The sequence below is a fragment of the Anoplophora glabripennis genome, unplaced genomic scaffold, assembly GCF_000390285.2.
Source record: "Anoplophora glabripennis isolate ALB-LARVAE unplaced genomic scaffold, Agla_2.0 scaffold1263, whole genome shotgun sequence".
Classification (NCBI taxonomy): Eukaryota; Metazoa; Arthropoda; class Insecta; order Coleoptera; family Cerambycidae; genus Anoplophora; species Anoplophora glabripennis.
Window position 1 is genome coordinate 67,369 of NW_019417418.1, and position 18,428 is coordinate 85,796.

Sequence of the window (18,428 nt, forward strand, 5' to 3'; positions counted from 1 at the left end):
AAGAGAAGCGCGGCTAGCAGCATATAGACTCAGGAATAACAATGACTGGAGGGGTGGTTCCCACTCCAGGATCATAGACACATCTATGTCGGAACCAACTCTTGGGATGGTATCCGACAAGATGGTTCCAAGGTTTCACTTCCACAAGCCATTTGAGACTCGAATAGAGGATCAAAGCAAGTGGGAGGAAAGGTTTAATACCCTGGAAAGGTGGAGCCTAGTATGGTTTACAGATGGCCCCAAAATGACCAGAGGGACAGGTGCAGGAATATATGGAGTGCAAGCTACAGTCTGGGGGAGTTCCCTACTGTATTCCAAGCAGAAATCTTCGCGATAATGGCGTGTCTGGCAGAGAATGTACGTAGAGGTTATAGACGTAAACTCATATATAGTCAAGCTGCAATTAAAGCTTTAGCCGCACACAAGGTAAGTTCAAAACTGGTGTGGGACTGTTTACAAATGCTGACTGAACTGGCCACCAACAATACAGTCAGACTGTGTTGGGTGCCAGGGCACAAAGGCATTTGTGGAAATGAGAAAGCGGATGAACTTGCTAGGAAGGGATCCGAGACAGAGTTCATTGGCCCGGAGCCCTTCTGTGGCACATCTCCCAGTGTGGTCAGGCGGGCTCTGGGCAAATGGACAGAGACAGAACATAGGAAATACTGGACTTCAAGGCCAGGATATAGCCATTCTAAGGAGCTTATGGAATATCCTTCGAAGGGAAGAGCGAATGAGCTACTGAGCTTGAATAGAATCCGGCTCAGGAGAGTGACAGGACTCATAACGGGACACTGTCACTTTAAGAAACATCAACATAAACTAAAGCTTGTAGACAGTCCGATCTGCCGAGGATGTGAATCGGCGGATGAAACTTCTCTGCATATCCTGGGCGAGTGCCCGGGATTTGCAAGTAGCAGAATGGCGCTCCTTGGGAGACCCTATTTGGAACCCAAGGAACTGAGAGAAGTGTCAGCAAGGAAGCTTTTGGACTTTGTAAAAAGGACAAATCTACTTGCTGAATAGGACTAGTAGTGGTACGCACAATAGGCCTAATTAGGCCGCAGTGCTATGGGACTTTTAAAGGACCAACCACTAGATGAAGATGAAGAAGAAGAAGAATAGTCACCGCCCGAAATGGGCGTTGACTATTAGACGCCTTCATTATAGCCATCTTTCTGTATCGTACGGATTTCTATGACTTTCTTTATCGCTCTCACGTAACGGCCGATGAACCATGGGGACTTTCCGACCCTGTATATTTGTTTAATATTAAAATATATTTATTTTTTTGGGAATTGGGTTCTGGTGTGATAGTCGGTTAAAAAAATGGATAAATGAAACAGCAGCTATTTCTTTCTTGACGTGTCGTTCTTAATCAGGAACTTTTTCAAAAGGCTTTTATTGTTAAAATTGTTATAGTTAATTAAATAAAACCTAAAATACAAACAAACTACTTAATATTTAGAAACATTTTTTTTGTATCTAGTTGCAATTAATCTAATAAAAATATAATTTTGTTAATACATACCTACCTAAAGAATAACCATTTTTCGTAAAAAAATTAAAAATTATGCATCAATCATCGTAAGGTGGACAAATTTTCACAATATAGTGTTATTATGTTTTTTCATTTTAAATTTGAAAGAGGCTTGCATTTTTAAATATTATAAGCTTGTCAGGATAACACTTTTAATCGGCAATGTGGTACGTGGATATGTTGAAAATGAAATGAGCAGTATACCTAATTATTTTCAATTCGAAACATGTAGTACGCCTGGTGGTGAAATTTTGTAAATTAAAAACAGAAAGGAAATCTAGTAATTTTTTTATATGAATCATTTCTTGGATTGATCTTTTATTATTTGGTTATTTGACAAGAATTTTAGTTTCATCAAAATTAAAACTAAGTTTTTTTTCTTGACATGTTTATTAAGTGATGTTGAACAATTTTTAGTATATTTATGCCATACATATATGTATGTATAATGACCATTGCAAACATTGCATGGATGAGATTGTTTTAGTTTAGGAGTTTTACTTTCTAAAGGTGTGAAAAATTTACTTAATGCATTAAACGATTTATGAACAACTAAAAATGTTGTATTTAGATAAAATAGATTTAATTTTTTCAGATAAAGATTGTATATATGATAATGCAATATACTGAAAATTGACAGTTATGATTAGAATTTATTGGTTTTTTATTTTTTGATGTACCTATTATAAAAATTAAAGATTCTTTGTTTAATAATTTCGTTATACAATTTTCGGTAAAACGATACCCTATACCGATTTTCAACAAGTATACCTTTTTCATGTAAAATTGTCCACAGAATCTAAAAATGAATCCCAAATGATTATTAGGTCATTGGCGTAGAATTTGTTGTAAAAAAATCCGGCATTATCACCCATTCCTACATCACTGACCTACAATAATTTGTAAATTTTACAGTAAATAATGCACGTGTAAATATTAACACCACGCCAAATTTGAATCAGTTTGTCATAAGCATAGCAAAGATTTCATGAATATGATTTTAAAAACCAGTCAATACGGCTCTGTATAGTGAAAACGGTGAGACTTGGACTCTTGCTTTATAATAAGGCAATTCTGAATTATTTATTGAGTTCTATTTGTGGTTAAAGTTTTATTCACTCGAACTGAAACACCTTGATACATGGCGTTCCACCTAAGAGGGATTTTTCTGTAACTGCAGCTGTAAAATTTATTAAAAAAATGGTTTTAATAAAAGTTAGATGGAATCATGTGGGCCATGTAAAGAAATTATCTTTAGCTCTACAAGGTGTTCCATTTCGCGTGGGCGTTACATAACTTTGTTATTTTAAAGGGAAAACCCTGTATATTATTGCATTTTTGAATTCCTTGGTTATTATTAGATAGAGTTTATTAAATGTACACGGTGTTTAAAACTTACCGTTTTAGAGATATTCAGTTGTCTTTGAAAAAAGTCACGATTTCAGCGCTCTAAATGAGGCTAGATGGCATCTAAACCGTAAGAGTTAGAAACCTGCAGTTTTCACAGTTTATTTTGGCATAAATTACTCTTGTCATCTTTGAGCAAAATGTGTACCTTATTCAGATTCGGAAATATTGAGACCTACATTTATTAATCTTACGAGTTGAAAAACTTTTTTTTTTTAATGGAATGATCCATATTAATTGTCATGGGTAAATGCAAAATTGAATGCTCTTTTGACTGATATAAGGTTGTCCATACTTATCTTTAACGGCTTTTTAGAAAAATCAGGTTTTTTTTTTTCTAAAGTCAGAAAAAGGAGCTATGTAACAGGGTCAAGAAGGCCTTGCAAAACCATTTTTCTCTTACATCAGGCCTGGAACTGACTGTCAATATTTACTGGCATGTTAAAAAAGTAGTTTTACAAACAAAAGTAAACGACTAACAACAACTAAAACAAAACGCAAAACGAAACAAACTGAAACTCGGAACACAACAAAGAGAAGAATACTTAGACCGCTGATTTACATCAATTACTCGAAGTGTCCTCCATACACAAACGAATTCGGTTTTTAAAAGACTGTTCAACATTGGTCAGTATATCTGGCGTAATTTCTTGAAATGCTAGGTACTGTAATGCGCTGTCACATATCTTCCGCGGTAGTTGGTGGTGTAACTTTGCTTTTTATAAATCCCCATAAAAAGAAGTCGCAACTTGTCATATCTGGACACCTTGACGGCCAACTCACTGGTCCCCCGCACCCAATCCATCTGTTGGGAAAAGTTTCGTGTAAAAACTAACGAATCGCAGCTTTATTGTGAGGTGGTGCACCATCATGTTGCATCCACTTTCTTCAAAGTGTAGCTAAAAGAATGTCGCTAACTGTAATGAAATTAGAAGACATTTTACTCTTTGTATCACATTTATTAAACTCTCATTTTATTGCAACTTATCGATTCACATCATACATATTTTTACCTCTTCAGCACAACGGTTTTATAGTCCAATTAAACAAGCCTTTAAATCGAAATCAACTTGGCTGAATTTTTGATATGAGTTAGTCTAAGGTATATTATAACAATAAGTGAGAGTAATTATTTGTTCAACCCCCGGCCAAGGGTGAAAAAAGATAAAACAAAGGGGTTTTTCAAGATAAATCAAAAAGGGTAAGAGTTAGAATGAAAGTTGTAAAGCATACAATTCTACATAAAAATGGCCTCTTGATCTTTTCTCGTACTATTAAAATTAACAGAGTTAGGAAGGCTAGAAGTTAAGGGAAGATTTCAGAAATTTAAAAAAATCATAACAAACAGAAAAATTAATGAATTTTGTAATTTTTTTTTTCAATCTGCTCTAAAAAAATTTAACTTTTCTTTCCAGAGAAATAGATATATTTTTTAATTTTGAATAAGAAAGTTATAACAAAATCAAATTTTAATCGTTAATTTTAATGATTTAACAAAACTAAAACAATATTTTTTCTATACTATTCGATTGATTATTTGAAATAATGAAAAGTTGCCTTCGAATTTTTTTTACGTTGGTTTCTTAGACAGCTACAAATTTATTTACCTTTCTATCTTCTGAATTTTATTTAGTTCCTACGACACTACAAAGACACAGACAAAAAATCACGTTCGCTTTGTCGCACCATGGTAGGTACCGAAGTCGTGGACATAATATGCCTATGACAAAGATAGATTATTTCGTTCGCTATTGTCAATGCGCGTGCGTTAGTAAACGTGTGTTTCTTTGAATTATTCTAAGCTCAATATCCATGGTTAATTTCAAAAAGGTAAATATTAATAAGGATTAATATTTTTGTTGATTAAATTTTCTAAAAGCTCTATTGGCAATATCCGCCAGGAAACATAGTATAATAATGCCAATTGTGACTATTAACGAAACCATTATTATGAAAAGTAGCCTCATCGGAGAACATGACCCGTTAAAAAAAAATCCGCATCTTGATTTAACATCTCAAGTGCCCACTGACAAAACTCCAGTCTCCCCTGAAAGTCTACTTTTAGTAACTCTTGGTGTAATTGAATATACAGGCTGTCTACTATAAGAGGGCCACTCCTATGTATCTCGCTTAATACTCGCTGCACATCAAAAATCTTTATGTTTTTTGTTGCATTTTTTGAGGCCTTGATGCTCGTAAAAACAAATTTGAGATCCACGGCCAACTTTATGAGTAATCTTAAAAAAACCGGGAAAGTACCGAAAGTTTAGGGTCGTCTAACTTTTTTTATTTTAAGAGATAAAGAAAATTAATTTTAATAAAATTTCATGGCAAAATTGATACCTTTTACCTGGTTTAAACAGATTTTTGAAGTATCGTATGTAGTTTCCTGCGCCCTCTACGCGGGCCAAACAAAAAAATTGTTATCAAAGCGGGCTGTGGCTAAAAAAAATTGCTTGTTTTTTCCTCTTTCATACGATATACTACATGTCTTTATCTTTTATATTTATTACATTTTTTACAATTTTGGTATAAAAAAATGTAAACATATTAGTGTTAACGTAGAAATTGTTATAAACATGTCAACAACAAAAAATTTAATAAATATAATATACCTCTTTTAAACAAAATACAGATTTCCTTTTCACATTATTATAATACTGGTTTTTACTTTAGAGAAAACTGAGCCTTCAACATTGTTCTTCCATAAACAAACTTAGCTTACGTTAAATGTAGCATGCTACGAAATCAAATGTGTCACTAATGTCATCATTTAAGGATTGTTATAGTTTATACATAACTGTTGGTTTGGAAATTGTTACAATTCACTGTGATTTGAAAAATTATAATTTTGAATGATAATGATATTTTCACATATTGACAAGTGTAATAATATGTTTATATTGTATTATCAATGCATTTTCAATTCTATACATGCGGAATATAGAAAACCTTCGGTAATAAAATCAGCTGTTAGTAAAATAGGTAATGTTAACAGAATTTTAAATTATGGAAATAGGAAAAATGAGCAAAACAGTGAGGGACTGAAGTAAACTACAATGTAAAGAAGGATAGTGCAAGAAGGATATTAAGAAAAAATGGTTTCAAATGTTACAAGGTAAAAAAAAGTGCATCACTTGAGGGAAGAAGATAAACCGAGTAGATTAGGTTTCTGTGGGTGATGACAAGAAAGAAAGAGGGAAGATCCTTTTATTTGCAGAAGAATTCTCTGGTCAGATGTGTCTAATTTTTAACAATGGATTTTTTAAAAGAAACATTCACTTCAAATCGACTAATAGTAATTTACCGTGGCACGGAGAAACTGCATTTCAACAGAGGTTTTCAGTTAACGTTTGGGTTAGAATTCCTGATACCGACATCATAGGACCTTACTTCTATGATGGTAAACTGACGGGTGCCAGATATTGCAGTTTCATTGCTTAAAAGAATAATATATTTCTTTTCATGAAATTTGTAGTTGGCGTGTTTAAAACAATTTCTACATTAACCTACATTTTTGATAACAAAATTATAAAAACTGTAATAAATATAAAAATAAAGGCGGCATGTAGTATATCGCATGAAAGAGGAAAAAACAAGCAATTTTTTGTAGCCATAGCCCGCTTCGATGACAATTTTTTTTTTGGCCCGCATAGAGGGCGCAGCAAATTACATACGATACTTCAAATATTTGTTTGCACCAGGTGAAAGATATCAATTTTGCCATGAAATTTTATTAAAATAAGTTTTCTCTTTCTCTTAAAATAAAAAAGTTAGACGACCCTAAACTTTCGGTACTTTACCGGTTTTTTATGATTACTCATAAAGTTGGCCATGGATCTCAAATTTGTTTCTACGAGCATCAAGGCCTCAAAAAATGCAACAAAAAACATATAAAGATTTTTGACGTGAATCGTGTATTAAGCGAGATACGTAGGAGTGGCCCTCTTATAGTAGACAGCCTGTATATACAGGGTGTCCCAAAAATGACGCCCGTCCTTCTGGGATTTGATTAAGGGGACAAAAACGAATTGAAAATCAAGAGTGTACAACTTTCCGAATTGTTTCCTTTGTTAAGCTATTCAAAAAGAAATATTAAAAAAACTAAAAAAACGGAAGATCCATTTTTTTTGTCTCAAAACTGAGGTCTGTGCTTATGGGTATATGTTGCCGATGTACGGTTAGCACAACATAAATAGTATGTTTTCAGTTCTTGTTGATATAAATTAATTTGTAAAATATAAGGCCTCAAAATATTTTGTTTTATTTTCTTCTGTTAATACAAAGTATTCTTTTGTTTGTCAATACATTTCCCTAGCTACCAGATCCTAGCTGATCTGATAAAAAATAACTAAATATTACATACAAAGATAAGTAATAAGATATAACTACAGGTAGTAAGACAATCACTACAGCTACTCCCCCTTAAAAAAAACATATTAATTTAAAACGAATGTAACCTTTTTCTTTTGATAATTGCTACATGACGTGTTTTCTAAATTTTCTGCCAACATAAATGCAGGTTTGACCTGACTAAACTGACCACCATTTCTTTATTATCTTTGAAGATAACTAATGTTTTGTCGAATCTCTTAATAATCTTGTAAGGACCTTCATACTTAGGAAATAAACAAGATTTAAGTTTTTCGGACCTTAAAAATATGTATTTACAGGTTAACAGGTCTACAGAAATAAAACGTTTATTATTTGAATGATTACTAGTCGTAGTAGGTTTAATATTAGCGAAAGCCTCTCATAAACCAGTGAGTACAGGATAAGTGTCAATGCTCTGCGGAATTAATAAAGAATTCACCTGGTAGTCTTAAAGGTTGACCGTAAACTAGTTCTGCTGAAGAACAGTCTAGATTAGTTTTAATAGATGCTCTTATTCCTAAAAGAACTATAGGTAGTTCCTTGACCCAATTATTTCGCATTTTGCTATCAGAGCAGCTTTAAGTGTTCTATGGAATCTTTCTACTAGTCCATTACTTTGCAGATGGTAAGTAGTAGTATGAATCCGATGAGAACCTAAATATCTTGTAAATTCTTGAAAAAGTTTTGACTCAAAAACTGATCCTTGATCTGTTGTTATAGTATTGGGTATACCAAAACGACAAAAATATTCAGTAACAATTTTTTTACTATAGTTTCTGTATTAACATTAGACAGAGGATAAGCTTCAGGCCATCTAGTGAACCTTTCAACCACATATCAAATGAATGTGTTCAAAACGACCCTTCGGTATATTAATAGAGCTAATTGGAGATTTAGTATGTCTTGTAATTTTAGCTTCTTGATAATCTATGCAAGTTTTTGTCCATAGAGTAATCTCTGCATTCATTTTTGGCCAAAAATATCTTGAATTTATTAATTTTTTTGTTGCACGTATTCCCGGATGAGAAATTCTATGAAGTTCGTTAAATATTTTAAATCGAAAGTTTTTAGGAACATAAATTCTGGGTGAAGAAGAAACTTCGCACCACACTCTTTCTTCAGAGAAAGGTATATTTTCTTGTTTCAATAAATATTTACAATTTTTGTTACTCCGATTTTTTAATAAAAAAAATATGATCTGGATCATCCTGTTGATCTTGTCTTAGTAGTTCTAAATCAATAGTTTTGTGAGAATCTAAACTACTTAGCTCTTCTTCATCTGTACGTGATAAACAATCAGCTACTACGTTAGTTTTACCTTGTATGTGTCTAATATCTGAAGTAAATTGTGCAATGAACTCAAGATGTCTTATTTGTCGTGGGCTTTTTTGTGATTTTGAACTTAATGTTGTTAATGGTTTGTGGTCTGTGTAAATGGCAAGTTCGTGACCTTCCACTGCATATCTAAAATGTTTAATGGCTAGAAAAAAATGCTAAGAGTTCGCGATCAAAAGTTGAATATCGAGTTTGTGTAGACGTTAATTTTTTTGAGAAATAACTTATTGGTATCCACTTTCCATCATTTAATTGTTCTAACACTGCACCTACAACCGCATTCGATGCGGCTACAGTTAAAGACAACTTTCCATTGCTGATTGGATGTGATAAAATAGTTGCATTTGCTTCAATTTTTTGCAGCTTGAAAACTATTCCCACATTCTTCTGCCCAATCATTGATGGATTTTTGTCTATTATTTTGTAATGTAGTGGATAATTTATGCAATGGTATAAGAATTTGTGCAAAGTTTGGTATGAATCTGTGATAAAAGTTTACCATTCCGATGAACCTTTGTAATTCTTTAAGTTTTTTTGGACGCGGAAAATCTCGAATTTTCTCTACTTTTGACTCTGATGGCAAGATGCCTTTTTCAGAAATGACATGGCCTAAAAATTCTAATTGTGACATTCCAAACTGACATTTTGTTGGATTGATATTAATTCCATAAGCACTTAATCCTTCAAAAAGCTTTGTTAGATGTTCGATATGTGTAGTTTCATCTGAGCTTGCTACTAAAATGTCGTCTATGTACACGAAAACAAAATTTAAACCTGATACTACCTCATTAATAAATCTTTGAAATGTTTGTGCTGCATTTCATAGTCCGAAAGGTATTCTAAGAAATTCGTAGAGACCGAAAGGAGTTGTTATCGCTGTTTTGTAAATATCTTCTTCCGCGACTGGCATCTGGTGATAAGCTCTAACAAGATCAATTTTTGAAAATATTTTACAACCATAACTATGTATATTAAAATCATGAATATGTGGCAATGGATATCTATCCGGAGTTGTAATTACGTTAAGTTGTCTATAGTCGCCACAAGGTCGCTAATCGTTTGGATCTTTTTTAGGCACCATATGTAATGGTGAAGCAACCTGAGAAGATGAAGGCCTACATATACCGAATTCAACCATCTGTTCAAATTCAGCTTGAGCAATTTTGAATTTATTATAATCTAAACGTTGTGGTGTTGTAAAAGGTAAACGTCCATTCGTTACTATGTGATGTTTAACATTGTGTTTTACTGTTGCGGAGAAATCTGGAGGAGTTAATAATTATGATAATTGTTGAATAAGTTAGGAATATTTGTTTTCTGTTGTGAAAATCTTAAGAAAGATTGTTTGATCATTTTTGACAGTTCCTCTGATTGACAGTGACGTTTCTGTATCAATCAGTTTTTTTATTTTTAATATCTACTAATAACCCAAATTTTGCTAAAAAATCTGCTCCTATTATAGGCTTAGTTACGTCAGCTATAGTAAAAACGTAAGGAAAATTACGTCTTAAACCCAAATTGACTTTTATAATTTTCTTTCCACAAGTATAGATAATTGAACCGTTAGCAGCATTAAGATAAGAGTCTTTATCTCGTTTATAGATTTTAAAAACATTTTTAGGAACTACAGAAATATCGGCTCCAGTGTCGATTAAAAGTTCAAGCTTATTATGATTATCAAAAATGAAAAGGCGACGTGTTGACACGTGTTCTCCACACTGCTAGTCGCCGGAGTAATGTGATTTATTCATTTTTGTATGTGAAGCTAAGGTGTCATACAGTAAACACCATGATCCCTGACATTTTCTAGCGCCTTTTTAAATTTTTGGTGGAAATAACATAGTAAATGATTTGAATTTGACTTATAAAATCTATTAGGTGATTTACTGCGAGATCTATGCCTAAATTTGCATGAATTACAAGTATATGTGTTGGGTGTTGAGACCTTATTAAATGAAGAAAATCGGTTTTGTAAAGCTGAGACTTGATTTTCTAATACTGATTGTTTTTGTGACAATATTTGTAAAATATTCTGACAGTTGATTGAAAAATCATTAAATGCTGAAATTAATTGATTATCTGTTTTATGGACAACCTTATCTGACCCTGGTCTTGAAGTTATTGAAGATACATTGTTAAAATTATGATTATAATTTGGTAATTGATAACTTTCACAAATTTTGTCGGCTAAATCTACAATTTCATTGACACTATCCTTACCCGATGGTGTAATTGCAACTAAAACTGGTTTTGGTAAACGCCTTTTCCACAGTTTTAAAAGAAGATCTTAGCTGACAACTTGTGAACCTGCTACAACATTCATCATGTCTCTGAAAAACTCTGATGGCTTCCTATCGCCCATTTCTGATCCACTGAGAAGTTCATCTAAACGTTTTTCCTCACTCGCTGTTAATCTGTTAATAATTATATATTTAATGGTTTGATATAAATTTTATTGCGGTGGCTTAGCTATAATATCATATACATTAATTACTACTTCTAATGGTAAACTAGATATTACATAATTGAATTTTGTTTTGCGGCTGTAATTTTTTGTAAATTGAACTGTGACTCGATTTGAGTAAACCAAATTTCTGGCTTTGAAATCGAAAATGGTGGCAATTTGAAAGAAAATATTTGATTACTATTGTTAATGTCATTGTCATTTTCAATAATATTATTCTGAATTGAATTTGAAGACATTATTAGCAATTATTATGATATCTAAATATAAAATTTTACGTTACTGATAATGTAGGGAGAGAGTAACTAACTAAGTGTCTTACCGTTGGTCGATTCAAACTATATATATTTTTTAAATTGCTGCAAAATTATCTTCCTTATTCTCAAACTGCTTTTGCTTGTCCTGAAAACCGGTGATGATTTCGTATTCCTCTTTGTCGGGCGTTTTGCTTCTGGTGAGGTTCCTCTTGGCATTCCTCTTCGGTCACGTGGAATGTATTACGTCGGATGTATTATATGAGGCACGTCGAACGGAACACGTCGGGCAGGCTGAATGGATCTCGTCGGGCAGGCTGGAAGTGTCACGTCGGGCAGGCTGGAAGTAGGATCACGAAGGGCAGGCTAGAAGTATTACGTCGGGCAGACTGGAAGTATCAGTTCGGGCAGGCTGGAAGTATCACGTCGGATAGACTGGAAGTATCACGTGGGGTCACCAATTTTATGTTGCGATGTACGGTTAGCACAACATAAATAGTATGTTTTCAGTTCTAGTTGATATAAATTAATTTGTAAAATATAAGGCCTCAAAATATTTTATGTTTTATTTTCTTCTGTTAATACAAAGTATTCTTTTGTTTGTCAATACATTTCCCTAGCTACCAGATACTAGCTGATAAAAAATAACTAAGGGCCGGTACTTTCAGTCTAGATTAGATAAATATAAACCTCGGTTANACTAAGTGTCTTACCGTTGGTCGATTCAAACTATATATATTTTTTAAATTGCTGCAAAATTATCTTCCTTATTCTCAAACTGCTTTTGCTTGTCCTGAAAACCGGTGATGATTTCGTATTCCTCTTTGTCGGGCGTTTTGCTTCTGGTGAGGTTCCTCTTGGCATTCCTCTTCGGTCACGTGGAATGTATTACGTCGGATGTATTATATGAGGCACGTCGAACGGAACACGTCGGGCAGGCTGAATGGATCTCGTCGGGCAGGCTGGAAGTGTCACGTCGGGCAGGCTGGAAGTAGGATCACGAAGGGCAGGCTAGAAGTATTACGTCGGGCAGACTGGAAGTATCAGTTCGGGCAGGCTGGAAGTATCACGTCGGATAGACTGGAAGTATCACGTGGGGTCACCAATTTTATGTTGCGATGTACGGTTAGCACAACATAAATAGTATGTTTTCAGTTCTAGTTGATATAAATTAATTTGTAAAATATAAGGCCTCAAAATATTTTATGTTTTATTTTCTTCTGTTAATACAAAGTATTCTTTTGTTTGTCAATACATTTCCCTAGCTACCAGATACTACTGATAAAAAATAACTAAATATTATATACAAAGATAGGTAATAAGATATAACTACAGGTAGTAAGACAATCACTACAGCTACCAAAACAAATAATTTATTACCAATAGTAGGTAAGTATAGTTTCCGATTGTCGGTTGCACGTGGGTGTAAGGAATTATTTTAAATTGAAAAGGATAGAGAAAAACATTTTAATAATAAAACAGTTTTATAAAATGGAGAGGAAAACACTAAAATCATAACGTGCTTAAATAATAGAAATTGTTTTTACAAAAGGTGTTCAAATAAGTTGCCTTTTACTTCAAGACAAAGATTATCAATATTCAATATTGAAGCATGAACTCTTTGTATCATCTCTTGATCTATTAACGCAACAGCAGCGTGTATACGGACTATTACATTTTCTGGTTTTACAACAGGTTCGCTGTAAATTTTTCTTTTAAATAACCCCAAATGAAAAATCTAGTGGATTCAGATCTGGTGTTCTAGGAGGCCATAGCACACCTCTTCCAATCCATCTGTCTGGGTTTTGATTCAGATCATTTTATACTCGTACCATAATGTGATGGAGCTCCAATACGTTGAAACCAATAATTTAATCTAACTGCTAACGGAACGTCATCCAGCAATGGCAATGATAAGTTTGCATTTAAAAACATACAGCTGCAGCAAATACAGTTCTGATCTACATAATTATTTAATAACCCAGCCTAAATGTTTAATTTTAGTTTTTTGAATAATTTTTTTGAATAACTCAACAAAGAAAAACAATCGGAAAATTTTTCACTCTTCAGTTTCGATTTGTTTTTGTCCCCTTAATCAAAACGCAGAAGGACGGGTGTCGCTTTTGGGACACCCTATATATAGGGGTGATTCATTAACAATGGAAAAGTCGAAAGCTGAAGATACTACACGTGAAATTATGACCATTGGCGCAAACATCCCTAATCCGAAAGTTGATAGTTTTGGAAATAGAGAATGTTGAAAGTTAAAATTTTAAATCGTTTTTTTTGCGATTATTCTGAAAATGTGTAGGTTAGGAACTTGAAAATTTGTGAAACTATATTTTTCTAAACGAGGAATAAGATGCGTGTTTCAATTTAATAACTTTTTACCCTGTATTTCTAACATGAAACTTGATTCAAAAACTGAAAGAGTAATCATTTTCAGAATAATCGCAAAAACGATTTAAAATTTTAACTTTCAACACCCTGTATTTCCGAATCTATCAACTTTCGGATTAGGCATGTTTGTGCCAATGGTTACTATTTCACGTGTAGTATCTTCAGCCTTCGATTTTCCCATTGTTAATGAACCACCCTGTATATTTTCCCTATTTTGGATTGCAAATTTTAATCAGTAGGTTTTTTTAAGGTTTGATAAAATAAATAAATAAACATTTTAAATAAAAGAGTGGTTTTTATAAGGGTTGAAACTTATACATAAATAATAAAAAATTAAAACAGTAAAGAAATCTTAATTTAATATCACTATATGATTAAATTATTCCAAGTTGCTGAGTTTTTCAACATTATTTTTTTAATGATTACTGTCATAGGGGGTGGTTTTTAGGGATTGACAATTTTCAATTCATCATAATTACTTATTTAAAGATGATTTCAACCTATTACACGCTCGAAAAAAATTATTCAATAACGCCGTATTTTACCTTTAATGACTGGACTAATTAACTTAAAATATTTTTGGCCACGAATGAACAACATACAACTCTAGAGCCTAATTCTTGTGTAGATTGTCAATCTGCTAAGATGCATAGATATTCAAAAACTCCTATCGGATAATTCGAAATACCTAAAGGAAGATTTGAACACATACATATTGACATAGTAGGACCACTTCCACCTTCAGAACATTGTAGTTACATACCTACTCACAGTAGTAGAAATATTTACTAAATGGCCTTAAGCGTATCCATTGTCTAATATTTCAGCAGAAACAATTGCAAAAACATAATTTGTTTCAATAAATATGTAGATTTGGTATACCACATACCATAACCATACAGTTCGAATCAACTTTATTTACAGAATTTATGAAATATATAGGTACACATAAAATACACACAAGTTATTATCCACAAAGTGATGGAACGGTCGAAAGATTTCATAGAACATTAAAAACTGCTATAAAAACTAATAATAATAATCTTTGAAAAAATGAATTACGAATTATTTTATTAGGTATACGAGCTGCTATTAAGAGTGATTTAGATTGTTTATCTGCAGAATTAGTATATGGACAACCATTACGTCTTCCTGGCAAATTTTTTACTGAATCCCATAATACCATTGACAATTCTTCTTTATTAGTTGGTTTACGAGAAACATTTGCTAACCTTAGACCAACGACAAGCAAACATCACACTAATGAAAAACCATTTGTTTCATCAAAAGATACATGTGATTACATTTTTATAAAATCTGAAAATCGAAAGTCTTGTTTGTCACCCATTTTTGAAGGTTCTTACAAAGTTTTAAAACGTTATCAAAAAACAATAAATATTTTTAAAAATGGTAGAGCGTTAACTGTTAGCATTGACAGAGTCAAACCAGCATTCTTATTAACAGAAGTAGGGTATTTTAGCCGGCATGGGAGTCTTCCCCCTCCACTTTCTGGCTTGGGATGACCTTGAGGTCGAAGGCCGATGACGTTGGTGTATGGATGACCTTGAGGCTGAAAGCCGAAAGTGACGTAGGTTGGTGACTTTCATTTGACCTTTGCATTGCAGTTAACCTTGAAATTAGATTTGTATGGTATCTGAGAGAGGAGGAGTTTTTTACATGAGAAGATGACCTTCATTTGACTTTGGCATTGCCGTTAACCTTGAAATTAAATTTGTGTAGTGTGGTGTGAATAAGGAAGATTGTTTATGACCTTCATTTGTCTCACGCTTTAAACGTTACAGTTAACCTTGAAATTAAATTTGAAATATGTCTATCGGTGTGGATAAGTATCTTATGAGGGTGTGGCGACATTGAGCTAGTTCAAAAGACGAAAAAATATCACATTATGTGACGTCATTCGCTTGATTTAACTTTTAAACAAAGCATTTAATCTTGAAATTAAATAGTTGTTTTAATGTTGTGTATACATTGTGACGTGGTGTGTATTTTCTATATAAGAGAGGATATCAGAGTGAATAATTACATTTCGTTGTGTGCCAGCCCTGCAGAACTATTACAATTCCTAAAATATTCTGCTACCCTCGTTTGCCTGCCCTCGTATACACATCCATCTATTGAACGCATGAATGAGTAACTAACGAAACGATCAATAAATAGCCACGCCTACTTAAAATGTCGGTTAAATTAAAATTCAAATGTTTCTATATATAATATAACCTTCAAAGGACAATTCAGATATTTTACGAGTGTTGCCTTGAACAAATACCAATGCCAAACTATTCAACGAACGATCTCAAATAATCCACGAGAGGAAAAACGCGCGAGAAGCACATTGTGTTTGACATAACCTTGAACAGACTGCGATCGATATCACGCCTACGTCTGCCGTTAAAATAAAATTTAAATATGGCACTGTCGACAGCGGTTTGTTATGTAACTAAACCTTCAAGCGAAACGATCAATACATTTGGTCACGCCTATTTCGCCGTTAAAATAAAATTTAAATATGGCACTGTCGACAACGGTTTGTTATGTAACTAAACATTCAAGCGAAACGATCAATACATTTGGTCACGCCTACTACGAATCGAGTTAAATAATTCAAAATATCACATCATGTGATAACATTCGCTTGATATACATTTGAAACATTACAGTTAACCTTGAAATTATATATGTATACTATGAATTAGAACAATCATTTAAAATAGGCATATCTATTAATATAAATGCATTTTGGCGCTCAAAATAAATTTAAAAAATATCGTACCATTTGCTGGTGTTTGAAAAACGTTACAGTTAACCTTGAAATTAAATTTGAAATATGTCTATCGGTGTGGATAAGTATCTTATGAGGTTGTGTCGACCTTGAGCTAGTTCAAAAGACGAAAAAAATATCACATTATGTGACGTAATGATTTACGTTTAAACAATGCATTTAGCCTTGAAATTAAATAGTTGTTTTAATGTTGTGTATACATTGTGACGTGGTGCATTTGCAGTGTATTTTCTATATAAGAGAGGAGATCAGAGTGAAGAATTACATTTCGTTGTGTGCCAACCCTGCAGTGAGCGTCTACAATAGTGTAAATTTTGTGTCAAAAAAATGTTTTTTTAAGTGAGAACAATTATTGTATTTATTGCTGACTAGATATTACAGGTAATTATAATATAAAAATGGCATTATCAATTGATGAATTAAATAAAATAAATAGTAATATTAACGGTGAATTCAATGATATTATGCGAAGGTCAGTTTCCTCGTTGGAAATTGATACACAATATCCGATAAAAAAACTATCTTTTGTCAATACACGTTTTGGAAAGTCCATTTTAGCTATATTGTTTGACGAAAAGTGTAATTTAAATTTCAAGTGTTTTTTACCAAAGAGGGTTACAGAACACATAACAGAAGATATTTTGAATAAAATGAATTCCTCTTGGGAACAATATACGATAACTTATTTAGGTCAAAGTGAGCCTGTATTTAAAGATGGTAAATGTAAAGCGTTGTTAAAATTTGGAATTGTCATTTAATTTTTGTTTATTTAAATTAAATAAAAATATATATATCTAGTAGTAACAAATATGTTTTATATATAGAGTATATTCTAGTCAATATAAGTAATTTACACTATTTAGTCAGTATAATAATATAAGGTGGCTTCTCTGTTAATGTTTTTATAATTCCAATAGGTAATGAATAATTTTTAATCTTATTACTATAATACCAGTTTTCATATCATTTTTTTTTTTTTTTTTTATAGAACAACTATTGAAAATGTGGATGCATTATGCTAGTCAAAATTGGACCGATGCTGAGGACCTCCAGTCAGCCGTAAAGAGATTGATGAACGAGCTAGATTGTGTGGCAATAGATTGTCTTCACGCATCTAATTATGACATGAATTACTGCTTCTCTGAAGAAAAAATTAAACAGTTGGAGGAGGATTATGAAAAACATCGCCGTGGTGCATCATTATGTAGTAATTATTTAAGTGAAACTATAAATTTGGACAATTTTTGCGTGAAAATGGTGGAGATAGGACTAAAACAATTTGTTATTTCTAATTTGTTGGATTATCTACCATATGCAACTGTTGTAAAATACAAATTAGCAGCTCAAGAAAATAATGCTGGTAATGAAGATGATATATAACATATCATTAAATTTTTATGTAATTTATATATTATCTTAAAATTGTATAATATTATATATCTAATATTAACAAATTTTATTGTATTAACTATTTGTCTATTATTGTAATGTGGAATAAACAACATAAATATAAATATATTTAAACTTTTATTGTTGTCTTATTTGTTAAATGAGAGGAGAAAAAAGTATACAAATAGCATAATTAACCTTGAAATGACATTTGTCTAATGTTAAATAGGAAGAAATGATACATGAGGAGATGACCTTCAGTTGACATATTTAAATGCTATTTTTAAATATTTCGTTATAGTGTGACAATAGCTCCAAGTTCATAAGTTTGTAGCGAATTTATATAATTTGAGATGTAAAAAAAAGCTTTGTATGCCTGCCCTCGTATACATAGTCATCTATTTGGTGGATGAAAGAAGAACTAAAGAAACGATCAATACATTTGGTCACGCCCACTATGGCGCT

General features: G+C 32.5%; 1 protein-coding gene across 1 annotated transcript; it reads left to right on the plus strand.

Annotated features, from left to right (window-relative positions):
• Positions 1–17,362: 17,362 nt before the first annotated feature.
• LOC111692325 lies at positions 17,363–18,011 on the plus strand. Its single transcript, XM_023456265.1, has 2 exons — positions 17,363–17,491; positions 17,563–18,011. Exon 2 carries the CDS (start codon positions 17,577–17,579, stop codon positions 17,952–17,954), a length of 378 nt encoding a protein of 125 aa, XP_023312033.1. The 5' UTR covers positions 17,363–17,491; positions 17,563–17,576; the 3' UTR covers positions 17,955–18,011.
• The last annotated feature ends 417 nt before the right edge of the window (positions 18,012–18,428 follow it).